A 16345-nucleotide genomic window follows, 5' to 3' on the forward strand; every position below is an offset into this window, starting at 1 on the left:
CTTTTGATTGGGAGATTTATATGGTGGACCTAAGTCCAGCTGGCTTGCACCCACTAGTGAAGTAGATTTCTTTAAATGCTGCTTTTTTTTTCTTTTTCTTTTTTTCTAATACTATATTGGTGGTAATCTGACTCTAAACACCCCATTTCTCTCCAGGCTGAAGGTACTGCGTCCACTGCACTGTTAACCATATATAGCCTTGTACTTCTGGTTGTGGCTGTGTCTGGTATTGCTGCTCAGTCACAATTTGTCTGAAAAACATGAGTCACAGGCGCTTTATTCGACTAATGGTCAGGGGAGGCAGAGGTTTTATCACCAGTGTTGTGATGTTGACAGGCCATCAGTATTGTCATTCGAGAAAACCACTTTAACAATCAAAATGCATTAGTATTTTCATATTTCTGAGATGTAAACACTAGGAATGGTTCTTTTTTTTACCAAAGGGTAAGATCCATAGAGGGGGGAAAATACTGTCCCCTTTCACATTAGAGTTAACACTAGCCAGAAGCCATTATAGAGGTAAGCACACATGGTAGTTAATATTACGTTCAACTGTCAATAGTAAGGAAAATTATGATATTGTTGGGTAATTGTATAACATATTTTGCAGGTTCGCATGGAATGGCCAACAGATTTAGCTGTTAACCCAATGGACAATTCTCTCTATGTCTTAGAGAACAATGTTATTTTGAGAATAACAGAAAACCACCAAGTCAGCATCATAGCTGGACGTCCCATGCACTGTCAGGTGCCTGGCATAGACTATTCACTGAGCAAGCTGGCTATTCATTCTGCACTTGAATCTGCCAGTGCCATAGCTATTTCTCACACTGGAATCCTTTACATTGCAGAAACAAATGAAAAGAAGATTAATCGAATAAGACAAGTGACAACCAATGGTGAAATTTCTCTTTTAGCTGGTGCAGCTTCAGACTGCAACTGTAAAGATGATGTCAATTGCAATTGTTATGCTGGAGATGATGGCTATGCTACAGATGCATTCTTAAATTCTCCATCATCTCTAGCTGTGGCACCTGATGGCACAGTGTACATTGCAGATCTTGGAAATATTCGCATAAGAGCTGTTCTTCAAAACAAGCCTGTTCTCACTTCATTTTATCAGTATGAAGTTGCTTCCCCTGGGGAACAAGAGCTATACATATTTAATGTCAATGGGATTCATCAGTACACTCAAAGCCTGGTCACAGGAGAGTACCTTTACAATTTTACTTACAGTGCAGACAATGATGTGATAGAAGTTATTGATAATAGCGGAAATTCCTTGAAAATCCGCCGGGATTCTAATGGCACCCCAAGACATTTCCTAATGCCAGACAATCAGATAATCACCTTAACACTCACTACCAGCGGAGCATTGAAGTTGGTTTCCACGCAGAGTCTGGAGCTGTCTTTGATGACTTACGATGGGAACACTGGGCTACTGGCAACAAAGAGCGATGAGACTGGTTGGACAATGTTTTATGAGTAAGTACACACAGGAAATCTAAAAAGGCTTGTATATGGTTAGAAAAAATGGCTGCTCCCTTCCAAAACCAGCACCACACCTGTCCACAGGTTGTATTTGGTATTGGAACTCACTCCCATTCACTTAGGCTACTTTAACACTGGCGTTTCGGGGTCCGCCTGTGAGATCAGTTTAGCCCCAATGCATTCTGAATGGATAAGGATCCATTCAGAATGCATCAGTATGGCTCTGTTCCGCCTCCATTCCGCTCTGGAGGCAGACACCGTAAACGCTGCTTGCAGCGGTTTGGTGTCGGCCTGGCCGTCCGGAGCCAAACGGATCCGTCCTGACTTACAATGGAAGTCAATGGGGACGGATCCGTTTGACGTTGACACAATATGGTGCAATTGCAAACGGATCCGTCCCCCATTGACTTTCAATGTAAAGTCAGGACGGATCCGTCTGACTAACAATTAGACTTAGAGTTTTTTTTTTTACATAGAATGCAGACGGATCCGTTCTGAACGGATACCATAGTTTGCATTTATAGGTGCGGATCCGTCTGTGCAGATACCAGACGGATCCGCACCTAACGCCAGTGTGAAAGTAGCCTTAGGCTACTTTCACACTAGCGTTCAGAGCGTGTCCGTCTGATGTCTGCTCAGATGGATCCGCTCCTATAATGCAGACGTTTGTATCCGTTCAGAACGGATCCGTCTGCATTACAGGGAGTGCAGAATTATTAGGCAAGTTGTATTTTTGAGGATTAATTTTATTATTGAACAACAACCATGTTCTCAATGAACCCAAAAAACTCATTAATATCAAAGCTGAATATTTTTGGAAGTAGTTTTTAGTTTGTTTTTAGTTTTAGCTATTTTAGGGGGATATCTGTGTGTGCAGGTGACTATTACTGTGCATAATTATTAGGCAACTTAACAAAAAACAAATATATACCCATTTCAATTATTTGTTTTTACCAGTGAAACCAATATAACATCTCAACATTCACAAATATACATTTCTGACATTCAAAAACAAAACAAAAACAAATCAGTGACCAATATAGCCACCTTTCTTTGCAAGGACACTCAAAAGCGTGCCATCCATGGATTCTGTCAGTGTTTTGATCTGTTCACCATCAACATTGCGTGCAGCAGCAACCACAGCCTCCCAGACACTGTTCAGAGAGGTGTACTGTTTTCCCTCCTTGTAAATCTCACATTTGATGATGGACCACAGGTTCTCAATGGGGTTCAGATCAGGTGAAAGGGGGGGCCATGTCATTAGATTTTCTTCTTTTATACCCTTTCTTGCCAGCCACGCTGTGGAGTACTTGGACGCGTGTGATGGAGCATTGTCCTGCATGAAAATCATGTTTTTCTTGAAGGATGCAGACTTCTTCCTGTACCACTGCTTGAAGAAGGTGTCTTCCAGAAACTGGCAGTAGGACTGGGAGTTGAGCTTGACTCCATCCTCAACCCGAAAAGGCCCCACAAGCTCATCTTTGATGATTCCAGCCCAAACCAGTACTCCACCTCCACCTTGCTGGCGTCTGAGTCAGACTGGAGCTCTCTGCCCTTTTCCAATCCAGCCACAGGCCCATCCATCTGGCCCATCAAGACTCACTCTCATTTCATCAGTCCATAAAACCTTAGAAAAATCAGTCTTGACGTTTCAGCTTGTGTGTCTTGTTTAGTGGTGGTCGTCTTTCAGCCTTTCTTACCTTGGCCATGTCTCTGAGTATTGCACACCTTGTGCTTTTGGGCACTCCAGTGATGTTGCAGCTCTGAAATATGGCCAAACTGGTGGCAAGTGGCATCTTGGCAGCTGCACGCTTGACTTTTCTCAGTTCATGGGCAGTTATTTTGCGCCTTGGTTTTTCCACACGCTTCTTGCGACCCTGTTGACTATTTTGAATGAAACGCTTGATTGTTCGATGATCACGCTTCAGAAGCTTTGCAATTTTAAGAGTGCTGCATCCCTCTGCAAGATATCTAACTATTTTTGACTTTTCTGAGCCTGTCAAGTCCTTCTTTTGACCCATTTTGCCAAAGGAAAGGAAGTTGCCTAATAATTATGCACACCTAATATAGGGTGTTGATGTCATTAGACCACACCCCTTCTCATTACAGAGATGCACATCACCTAATATGCTTAATTGGTAGTAGGCTTTCGAGCCTATACAGCTTGGAGTAAGACAACATGCATAAAGAGGATGATGTGGTCAAAATACTCATTTGCCTAATAATTCTGCACGCAGTGTATAGTTAGAAAAAAATTCGAAGTCTGAAAGTAGCCTGAACGGATCCGTCCAGACTTTACATTGAAAGTCAATGGGGGACGGATCCGTTTGAAGATTGAGCCATATGGTGTCATCTTCAAACGGATCCGCCCCCATTGACTTACATTGTAAGTCTGGACGGATCCGCTTGCCTCCGCACGGCCAGGCGGACACCCGAACGCCGCCAGACTGATGCATTCTGAGCGGATCCGCGTCCACTCAGATTGCATTAGGGTTGGACGGATGCGTTCGGGGCCGCTTGTGAGCCCCTTCAAACGGAGCTCACGAGCGGACACCCGAACGCAGGTGTGAAAGTAGCCTTAATTGTTTCTAATCCTGAACAATCCCTTTAAGAAAGATTATTCTAAGATTATTTAGTGCAATGATGCATAAGTGATTATTACAATCAGCTAATACAATATTTCCTCACGCTTTGTGGTAACAAATCAATTTTTTTCTAATATGGCTGCTGCACAAGTTACAAAGTGAAAGTAAGAAGCATGGGTATGAAGGAGCACCCACAATTCCATGCAGACATCCAATCAGCAGATAGCCAGCCCCTGTAATGTCACAGCCCTATAAAAAGCCTCCTCATGCCCGATCTTCGCTATTTTACAGTGAACTTAGTGAAGGGAGAGACGTTGCAGACTCTAGAGACTTTTTTCCCCCCAAAAAATTGATTGAGCTGTTCAGGGAAAAATGATTCATAGTGTAGGGAAAGGATATGGAGGCATCATCCACACTGTAGGGTAAGAGCAGGGACTAATAGGAAAGTGTAAAGCCTGGGTAATATGAGCTATTCTATTACACCTTGCTGCGCTAATTATGGTTACTACAAGTGATCTATTGCTATACACAATAATTGCAGTACTCCTAGCATCTGTTATTGGGTCTGATACAACCAGTTTTGAGGAGTGTTAATTTTAAATATATAAAAGTACGTCCATTAATCCTTGCTTTTGGGGTGAATTTGCCACCTGATACAACCAGTTTTGGGGTGCATTTATTTCACATATAAAAGTACTTCCATTAATCCTTGCTTTTGGGGTGAAAGTGCTTTGTGATACAACCAGTTTTGGGGTGTGTAAAACCTACATAGAGAATGCCAGACTGCTTATACTGAATCAATACTTTATTACAAAAAAATCACAATTGCATTACAGACATGATTAAAAGAAAATGGTGCAGGAGAGTGTGTAAATTTTAAATATATAAAAGTACTTCCATTCATCCTTGCTTTTGGGGTGAATTTGCATTCTGCTACAAACAGATTTAGGGTATGGTTACGGTATATCATATATAAAGGTATGTCCATTCATCCTTGCTTTTGGGGTGAATTTGCAGTCTGATACAAACAGTTTTGGGGTGTGTTTATTTCACATATAAAAGTACTTCCATTAATCCTTGCTTTTGGAGTGAAAGTGCAGTCTGATACAACCAGTTTTGAGGTGTGTTAATTTTAAATATATAAAAGTATGTCCATTCATCCTTGCTTTTGGGGTGAATTTTCACTCTGATACAACCAGTTTTGGGGTGTGGTTATTTCATATATAAAAGTACTTTGTTTCATTCTTGCTTTTGGGGTGAGTTTGCAGTCTGATACAAACAGTTCTGCCACTCTCACCACTCTGTCACTGGGCCACTTTGTTGACTCCTCATGCTGCTGCCACCTCACCACACTGTTACTGGGCCACTGTGTTGACTCCTCATGCTGTTGCCACATGACCACTGTGTCACTGGGCCGCTATTGTCCCTGTTTGGCATTGTTGACATCACTATTTATTTTAACCTTCTGATCTGTCAGAAGGACGGAAAAATGAGAAACACAACGGATCCTGTCTTTGGAGCAGCTGTAAGGCCTGAATCACACAGTCCCTATTTTGCATCAGAATTTGATTATGATTTGGAAGCCAAAAGCAGAAGTGGGTACAAAACACAGAAGACATGCAAATATTCCATTCACGCGCCATCTCTGTTTTGGATCCACTCCTGTTTTTTTTTTTGGGCCTTAGCAATACTGATGGATTACTGAGCAAATGCTGACCGTGTGAAGGGGGATGCTTAAAAGACAGGATCCGTTTTTTTGGGGTTGTTCTTATGACGGATGAGAAGAAGGGCAAAATAAGCAGTGATGTCAACACAAACTTACTCCTGGCACCCTCACCACTCTGTCATGGGGACACTACTTGTATCAGTGTGTAACAGAAGAGGTTCTGTAGAAATCTATGTCGAATCAGCTGAAGACAGTGTAAAAGGAGTGCTCTCTTTCACTCTATAGTAGAATCTTGGGCCACTGCACGGTTCTTTATACTTCATGCTAACATTGACCTGTAAGGCTGAGTTCACACTTGAGTTATTTGGTTATTTGGTCAGTTTTGGCCCCGTAACTGACCAAATGAGTGAAGTGATTCTAATAGCGACGCCTGTCATGTGCGTGTCATACTGACTCACAGTATTGTTTCACTAGCACAGCGGACTCCCTATGCATGTTTCTGCAAGGCAGTGTTCTACACCACTATGAAGGCTCTCAGCAGCCAGGAAATAGCTGTTTTTTAATTCGGATCAAATCTAATCTTTTTGGGAAATTCTGCGAACCGTCTGAATCGAATTTGTGAGAAATTCGCTCATCTCTAATTTTCTTCCCATAGAGAAAATTTATATATGAACTGACACCTGCACTACATATTGAACAATGGTGCAAAAATCGTAAGGGGCAATGGTTTCTTGCTCACAGAGCCCTGTGTGAGGGTGTGATTTTTTGCGGGACACCTTGTAGTTTTCATTGGAATCATTTTAGGGTACATAACACTTTTTGATTGCTTTTTAATCAGTTTTAGCAATTCTGGCATTTTTAGTTTTTTATTTATTTTTTAACCATTTTAACCTCCACAGGACTTGTTTCCAGAATGCATCAAGCTTGTTTAAATGTTCATTTGCAAACTTCTGACACAAAATTTTGTGGTGAGGAGGCAGGAGAGGTTTTCTTATGATGACTCTCGCACAAAGGCCATATTTATGCATGTGTCCCTGAACAGTAGAAAAATGTACCGCAACTTCAAAGTTTGCTAAATCTTCCCGAAAGTCTTTTGCAATCAATTGGGGGTTCTGAGTTGCCTTTCTAGCAATCCTACGACCAGCTGTCTCTGATTTTTTTCTTGGTCTTTCAGACCTTCTCTTGACCTCCACTGTTTCTGTTGACTGCCATTTCTTAATTACATTTTGAACTGAAGAAATGCCAGCATGAAAATGCTTTGCTGTCTTCTTATAACCTTCTGCTGCTTCGTGGGCCACAACCATTTTTATTTTCAGAGTTTTAGCCAGTTACTTAGAAGAACCCATACCTGCGATTTTTTGGGACAAGGTTATAGGAGACTGCGTATTTATAAAGCTTTGAACTTTACATCACCTGGCCTTTCCTAACGATGACTGTGAACAAGTGTCACGGCTGAGGATGGGGGAAATCCTCAGCCGTGTGGAGCCCGGTGATGTTATGGCTGCTTGGCCAAGAAGACAGGATTAGGGAGCAGGTCACCTCCTAAAGGCATCCCTAACCTGACCCTGACTCCTAGCTACATGAGCCAACCTTGATGGTAGGAGGGCTCATGCTCCGGAACCTAGAAGTCCCTGCTAGCCCTCAAGATGGCCCTAAACTAGGAGCTGAGTAAGACAACCCACTCCTCCAAGACACGGAGGAGCAGGAGTCTCAATGGCCAAGCTGCTGGAAAAGGGGAGACATAAACAGCTCTATGGATATGGCAGGTGAACAAAGAGTTCCACCTACCTGCCACAGCCTTGCTGACTGGATCCCTGTGTAAGCAGGGTGCAGATCACAAACGCATCCCCACACAGGGACCCAGATCCATAGCTGCACAAGATCACAACAAAACATCAAACGGACATCACACATAACTAGAAATAAACTTAATGAGACATTATGGTTATGACCACAGGGGTGGCTCTTACTGGCAGGTAGTAAAGACAGGAGGCTGCTTTCAGCTAAGCATGGCTGAAGCAACCTGCAGACCTGCAAAAGCAGTGAGGCTTTATAGGCCAAGAAGCCACACCCCACAGTCGGACACACCCAGTGCACACACACACTAGGAAGGATATTAACCCTTCCAACACCAGGGAAGGGAAAACACCACTTAAAGGGGACATGCACACAATAACATAAAAAGCAGGTGCACACATACACACATCACACAAAACCGCATGCACAACATAGCAAGCTGCAATGGCACAGCTCAGACTGCTACGCTGCCACATGCATACTGTTGCCAGCGGCAACCACAGGTGAGGAAAATACCTCAGCCCTCACCTGTGATTGACAACCAAAGAAAACCGCTGACAACCGCATGCGGTTCAGGAGTCACGGTCATAGCCATGGCCGTGACAACAAGCCTTCAGCCTAACAGGCTATTTAAGCTCTGAGCACTCAAATCTCCTTGGGTTACCATAATTTTGCAAGATACTCCTTTAATTTTTTTCACTCTAAAATTGTACAAAACCAAAATAATACACTGATATTGTTTAAAATATTGAAAATGTTGTTTCTTCTTTAACTTTATGCCTTTTGGAGATTATTTCATCTCCAAGTTGCTTAAAGGGACTCTGTCACCACTTTCTAACCCCCCCTTTTAAAAGTATTGTTCTCTCCATGGCGCCCTTGTGATTACAAAGGTGTTGTTATAACATAAATTTGCCGTCTCGTTTTGATAAAAATACCTTTTATCTAACCTGTCAATCTTGTGGATAAGGTGCCCAGGGCGTTTCTGAAGGTCTGAAGCTGCCGCCCGCCGCCGCCGTTGGTGCCCAGCTCCCCCCCTGATCCTTTCAGCGCCGCCTGAATGTAAAGAAATCCGCCTCCGGCTCTCGCTCAGTGCCCCCTCCTCCTTTTCAAAGATCCCGCGCGTGCGCGCAGGCCTGTGCCTGATGCGCCCGTGCGGACATTTAGAATCAGCCTCATTGAGCGAAGTGCGCATGCGCGCACTTCGCTCAACCTCCTCATGAGACGAGCACTGCAGCCAGCCACTCAGAGCCTGCCAAGCGCTGTATGGAGCCGCAGGCTCTGAGTGGCTGGCTGCAGTGCTCGTCTTATGAGGAGGTTGAGCGAAGTGCGCGCATGCGCACTTCGCTCAATGAGGCTGATTCTAAATGTCCGCACGGGCGCATCAGGCACAGGCCTGTGCGCACGCGCGGGATCTTTGAAAAGGAGGAGGGGGCACTGAGCGAGAGCCGGAGGCGGATTTATTTACATTCAGGCGGCGCTGAAAGGATCAGGGGAGGAGCTGGGCACCAACGGCGGCGGCGGGCGGCAGCTTCAGACCTTCAGAAACGCCCTGGGCACCTTATCCACAAGATTGACAGGTTAGATAAAAGGTATTTTTATCAAAACGAGACGGCAAATTTATGTTATAACAACACCTTTGTAATCACAATGGCGCCATGGAGAGAACAATACTTTTAAAAGGGGGGGTTAGAAAGTGGTGACAGAGTCCCTTTAACTGTTCACGGTAATTTTGACCAGGTATGCCCAAACTTTTGCTTGCCACCGTAAGTTTTCAAAAAAGGAGTATTATGTATGTGCTGTATGTCTATATGAATGTTTATATGAGTGCTTTCTCATACATATATATATATATATATATATAATATACTAGCAGAAGGACCCGGCTTCGCACGGGTATATTTCATCTATTTCATTTTATGTTTCCGTGTGTCATAAAAAGATATCGACAGTTTCACCCATAACAGTGACCTCTACACTACCCGCCCCTTTAACAATGACCTCCACAGTGCCCGCCCCTTTAACAGTGACATTCACAGTGACCGCCCCTTTAACAGTGACTTTCACTGTGACCGCCCCTTTAACAGTGACTTTCACAGTGGCCGCCCCTTTAACAGTGACTTTCACAGTGACCGCTCCTTCACCAGTGACTTTAACAGTGACCACCCCTTTAACAGTGACTTTCACAATGACTGCCCCTTTAACAGTGACTTTCACAGTGACTGCCCTTTTAACAGTAACCGCCCCTTTAACAGTGACTTTCACAGTGACCGCCCCTTTAACAGTGACTTTTACAGTGACTGCCCCTTTAACAGTGACCGCCCCTTTAACAGGGACTTTCACAGTGCCCGTCCCTTTAACAGGGACCTTCATAGTGCCCTCCCCTTTAATAACCGTGACTTCCACAGTGCCCGCCCATTTAATAACAGTGACCTCCACAGTGCCCACCCCTTTAATAACAGTGACCTCCATTGTGCCCGCCCCCTTTAAAAACATTGACCTCCACAGTGCCCGCCGCTTCAAGCAGTCAGAAAAAAATGTCTGGGTTGTTATGGAAACCTGGAGTAAAACTGAAGATCGGTCCAGTCGTTTGGTCACGCATAAAGAACATCCAGACAGACAGACGTCTAGACAGACAGAAACTCATTTTTTTATATGTAAGAGATAAAGCTGAGTATATGCGTGTGTGTATGTATGTACAGTACAGACCAAAAGTTTGGACACACCTTCTCATTCAAAGAGTTTTCTTTATTTTCATGACTATGAAGGCATCAAAACTATGAATTAACACATGTGGAATTATATACATAACAAACAAGTGTGAAACAACTGAAAATATGTCATATTCTAGGTTCTTCAAAGTAGCCACCTTTTGCTTTGATTACTGCTTTGCACACTCTTGGCATTCTCTTGATGAGCTTCAAGAGGTAGTCCCCTGAAATGGTTTTCCCTTCACAGGTGTGCCCTGTCAGGTTTAATAAGTGACATTTCTTGCCTTATAAATGGGTTTGGGACCATCAGTTGCGTTGAGGAGAAGTCAGGTGGATACACAGCTGATAGTCCTACTGAATAGACTGTTAGAATTTGTATTATGGCAAGAAAAAAGCAGCTAAGTAAAGAAAAACGTGTGGCCATCATTACTTTAAGAAATGAAGGTCAGTCAGTCAGTCAAAAAATTGGGAAAACTTTGAAAGTAAGGGCTATTTGACCATGAAGGAGAGTGATGGGGTGCTGCGCCAGATGACCTGGCCTCCACAGTCACCGGACCTGAACCCAATCGAGATGGTTTGGGGTGAGCTGGACCACAGAGTGAAGGCAAAAGGGCCAACAAGTGCTAAGCATCTCTGGGAACTCCTTCAAGACTGTTGGAAGACCATTTCAGGGGACTACCTCTTGAAGCTCATCAAGAGAATGCCAAGAGTGTGCAAAGCAGTAATCAAAGCAAAAGGTGGCTACTTTGAAGAACCTAGAATATGACATATTTTCAGTTGTTTCACACTTGTTTGCTATGTACTGTATATAATTCCACATGTGTTAATTCATAGTTTTGATGCCTTCATAGTCATGAAAATAAAGAAAACTCTTTGAATGAGAAGGTGTGTCCAAACTTTTGGTCTGTACTGTATATATATATATATATATATATATATTTATGTACACTGAACAAAAATATAAACGCAACACTTTCGGTTTTGCTCCAATTTTTCATGCTGTTTTAGAGTGAGCTGTTATGCCACACCTGTGAGGTGGGATGGATTATCTCAGCATAGGAGAAGTGCTCACTAACACAGATTTAGACAGATTTGGCTGGTTGTCGGGGATATAAAGCAAATGCTTTATATAGAAATAAAAAAATGGATCAAAAGAAAAATGTATTCAAATGATACTGATTCGCGAGGTGAACATATAGACACCTCAAAAAGAGTTTGATCGAGAACCTAATTATTTTGTGCAATCAGTAAAAACAGGGTACAAGCGTCTATGCAAAAATATAAATGATTTATTATACAATAATTTAGAATACAATCAAAAATGTATCAATGTAAATTTCAATGATATTCAATGATATGCAGTACCCAGAATTTGCCACTATATGGTACCAACAAAACACTACTCAACCAACACAAGAATATTATGCAATACTGAGAGATATAAAATCAATTGATTATGCACAGAAACTCAATCAAGAAAATGACAGATACGAGCCCTTGCGCTGCCCAAAACTATGACCAATCTCAAATTGTATAAGTAGTATTGCAATAAAACTTATAAATTATCGGCTTGATATCAAACTAGGGAATATAAAGATTCCCAACAGAGAAGCTCTCTTGTTAACAATATCAGATCTTGTATTCAGTGATATGCATTTTCACTGAATGCCGCCAACATTGATGTGGTACTAACACTATACGTCCGCAATAAGCGGGGGGTTGGCTAAGTATCAAGCCAATTAATTTATATCAATACTACATAAAACAAAAATATACATTAGCCAAGGGTCAAGTGATGTGCAGAGTCTATGGGAAGTCAGCTCTCCAAAATGTCCTGAAAATCCAGATCTTACTCCCGGCTCTCTTTCTGTTTTTTTTTTTTCTATCTTGTTGTTACCCCTTCATTTTAGTACACGGTTTCTTAACCAAAACTTATTAGATGAGTAAACTTTCCTAGTTTGGAACTTTCCAATCATTGTTGGATAGGCATGTACATTGATGAGGAATGTGACGTCATAACACTACCCAGAATGCACTTTTGCTACTGGTGTAGTGTTACCTACTCATACCTAGGTGGCACCATTGGATAAGCTATTGTACCATTAAGGGTTAACTCATACATGCCTGACATCTTCAATACTACACACCTCTGACATCTGGAGGACTTAACTCAGAGCTGAGGGACAAACTTTGATACATGAATATATACTTTGAGGAACATCTAGACAATTCTCACACTGTGAAATTCATGTTCAGATAAGAAATACAATGAAGCCTCTACTTCTGCAGATGTTGTGCATCTTATAACTGTCTAAATACATAATTGACTATTGGTTACAAAAACACAACTTCCTCTGAACAAAGTCTCATTACCAGAAGTCTATACAAAAATAGTGATTATAAACCAACATTGCTCTTAGAGGCAATGAATATCCATCATAATCAGATTAAGTAGATATACAGTCGCAAGAAAAAGTATGTGAACCCTTTGCAATGATATGGATTTCTGCACAAATTGGTCATAAAATGTGATCTGATCTTTATCTAAGTTACAACAATAGACAATCACAGTCTGCTTAAACTAATAACACACAAAGAATTAAATGTTACCATGTTTTTATTGAACACACCATGTAAACATTCACAGTGCAGGTGGAAAAAGTATGTGAACCCTTGGATTTAATAAGTGGTTGAACTTCCTTTGGCAGCAGTAACTTCAACCAAACGTTTCCTGTAGTTGCAGATCAGACATGCTCAACGGTCAGGAGTAATTCTTGACCATTCCTCTTTACAGAACTGTTTCAGTTCAGCAATATTCTTGGGATGTCTGGTGTGAATCTCTTTCTTGAGGTCATGCCACAGCATCTTAATAGGGTTGAGGTCAGGACTCTGACTGGGTCACTCCAGAAGGCATATTTTCTTCTAGAGTGACCCAGAAGGCCACTCCAGGCCATGACGCAGCAAAGCAGCCCCAAACCATCACAGTTGGGATGAGGTTTTGATGTTGGTGTGCTGTGCCTCTTTTTCTCCACACATAGGGCCAGATTTATCATTCCTCTGACAGCTCACTCCACTTTAACATATGGCTAAAGTCAGTTTTAGCCAAGTCAGATTTATGATCGGCCCTTTAAGACTATAATAAATGTGGTTTGACGGTAGCAGTTTATCCGTCAGTAAGCAGCTTTACAAAAGTCGCACATCTTGATGAAAAAGTCGCACGTTTTTATGAAAAAGTCGCATGTTCTATTAAAAAGTCTCATAAGATAAGCATGGTCCTCGCTGGAGTGAAATTGGGACTTTTTTGCGACTTTTTTGCGACTTTTTAAAAAAGTCGCAATAGTAAATTTGTCTTGCCAATCATTTGCATAAGGCAAAACGCCCATTTTCTCAAAACTGGAGTGCTTAGCGCTGGCCTTCAAAAAGTCGCAAAAAAGTCGCAAAAATTTGATTTGCGCATTTTTTTGCGACTTTTTGACTCCATAAAAGTGACTTAGCCTAATGATATATCTGGCCCATAGTGTTGTGTGTTTCTTCCAAACAACTCAACTTTGGTTTCATCTGTCCACAGAATATTTTGCCAGTACTGCTGTGGAACATCCAGGTGCTTTTGTGCAAACTGTAAACGTGCAGCAATGGTTTTTTTTGGACAGCAGTGGCTTCCTCTGTGGTATCCTCCCATGAAATCCATTCTTGTTTAGTGTTTTACGTATCATAGATTCGCTAACAGGGATGTTAGCATATGCCAGAGACTTTTGTAAAGACGACTGTGCTCTTGCAGTCGTCTTTACAGGATGGCCACTCCTAGGGAGAGTAGCAGCAGTGCTGAAATTTCTCCATTTATAGACAATTTGTCTTACCGTGGATTGATGAACAGCAAGGCTTTTGGAGATACTTTTATAACCCTTTCCAGCTTTATGCAAGTCAACAATTCTTAATCGTAGGTCTTCTGAGAGCTCTTTTATGCGAGGCATCATTCACATCAGGCAATGCATCTTGTGTAAAGCAAACCCAGAACTGGTGTGTGTTTTTTATAGGGCATAGCAGCTGTAACCAACTGTTACGGCATACAAGCGAATGCTCCAAACTCCCGAACGGAACCTCACTAATAGCTGCTAGCAGACGAATAGGAAACGCACCCAAGTGGCTTACACTCCTAGCAATCAGTCTCTAACAGCATACAGTGAATCCCCTCAAAAACGAGACCAAGCTCCGTGTTGAAGATAAAGCAGTGGACCGCCAGAGCTGTTTGTTTATTGTCCTTATATAACATTGTTACACACTAGTACCACTCACAGAGTTTTGTAAAAACAACCAATAAACACGTACAATACAGTAAAACACTCCCATACAAAATCTTCCCCTCTGCCTGTGATACAATTACCTTACACAATGGGTTGATGTAATTATCACAGGCAGGAGAATACATAGTTCTAAACAATGTCTTTTGTCCTGGAGACAACCGAGGAGTAATTCAAGTATCTCTCAGGACAAAGGGAAATCGCCAATACACACGTGGGGACAATAGGACAGAAATCACTACTCAAATATACAATGTCCCAACCATTACAGTAAACATAGACATTTAACATATCCCCAGATGGCTTGGATCTGAGCGCTCAATGTATCCAAACAGCACTCAGATGCCACAAACACAGTCAAATCACCATGGGGTAGCATGGGCTGATGAGCGGGCCCATAATCCTGGGGCAAGAGGCTGGCAACCAGGCTTCTCCAGCACTCAGTGGTGAGGTTGGTTTCGCCACATCTCTCCCCTTTTCCAAACAGACTAACAGGGTATCTGACCTTCTGCCGGTCATTGCCCTTGTTAGTCCAGCAGCCCACCCACAAAACAGAAACAGCAGTACAGCCCACCCACAATAAATGGTTACTACACCTGAGCAAGGGATAAACCTGTCCATGTGCCTCACCACAGCTGTGTGGGGGACTGGTAGACTGCCTTGGTGGGTTGCTGAGTGGGCAGAGACCAGCGGTACTCTGTCCTGGTGCCAGCACTACCACGGAAGTAGCTTGGTTGGAGCCTGGTTGTTGGAGGGGGAGACCGACTGTCTTCCCTTTAGATACACTCTCATGCTGCTGTGGGGGGAGACCGACTGTCTCCTCTTTGGCTAAATAGCCCTTTTGCTGGGGGACAGGACCGACTGTACCTACCCCCTGTGCTGTGAGTACAGAGACCACAGTCCCATCTGCACTGTTGTGGGGCTTACTGTCTCCCCCTGGTGTGTTAAACTGCCACTGGGGGATGGAGACTGGGTGTCACGGCGGACGTGCACAGTTGAACAGATAACACACCAACCAGGCTCTGGACGAGAGACGGGGGAAGGGTCACCTCCTAATTTATCCCTGACCTCTTTCCCTACAATGCTCAGCCCACAGACCAAATCTTGATGGTAGATTTGCTGTGTCCACCAGCCTATGCTAACAGAACCCTGAACTCCCTGAGATGGTGAAGATGGGAGAAAGGAGCAGCCAGCTCGCATAGAACCTGGATGCTATTGATGACATAAACAACCAAAGAAGAAAATACACTTATCTGCTGAGAGCAGGAACAAACAGCCAACCTTCCTTCCAAGACCACAATGAAGAGTATAATCCGCTCAGAGCACCTTGGCTGGAGACTATTTAAACTAATGACTCCACCCAGTGCACCTGATGCGAAGCGTATCCAGCACAGCATCAAAACAAATACTAGACTCGTGCTGCAATCCTGGCTGACCTCCGCACATCGTCAGAGTGGGGCATGACAGTACCCCCCCTTCTACGGGTGACCTCCGGACACCCTGGACCAACCTTATCCGGATGGTACCTATGAAAGGCCCTCACCAGACGGCTGGCGTTGACATCTAACGCCGGAACCCACATCCTCTCCTCAGGACCGTATCCCCTCCAGTGAACCAGGTACTGGAGGGAACCCCGCAGAACTCTTGAGTCGAGAATCCTGGAGATCTCAAACTCCAAGTTTCCCTCGACCAGAACAGGAGGAGGAGGCAATGGCGATGGTACCACCGGTTTAACATATTTTTTTAGTAAAGACTTGTGGAAGACATCGTGGATCCTCCAAGTCTGCGGCAGATCAAGTC

The 16345-nt window shown here is 43.1% G+C and overlaps 1 protein-coding gene across 1 annotated transcript in view; it reads left to right on the forward strand.

Moving 5' to 3' along the window:
- TENM2 (teneurin transmembrane protein 2) overlaps positions 1 to 16345 on the forward strand; it is a 3383593-nt gene that overhangs the window by 2841687 nt on the left and 525561 nt on the right. Inside the window, exon 23 of the mRNA XM_040404927.1 lies at positions 611 to 1485. Within this exon, the coding sequence (XP_040260861.1) occupies positions 611 to 1485 (875 nt within the window). The remainder of the gene's footprint in view (positions 1 to 610; positions 1486 to 16345) is intronic.

Source organism: Bufo bufo, chromosome 1 (assembly GCF_905171765.1).
Source record: "Bufo bufo chromosome 1, aBufBuf1.1, whole genome shotgun sequence".
In the NCBI taxonomy this organism is placed as follows: domain Eukaryota; kingdom Metazoa; phylum Chordata; class Amphibia; order Anura; family Bufonidae; genus Bufo; species Bufo bufo.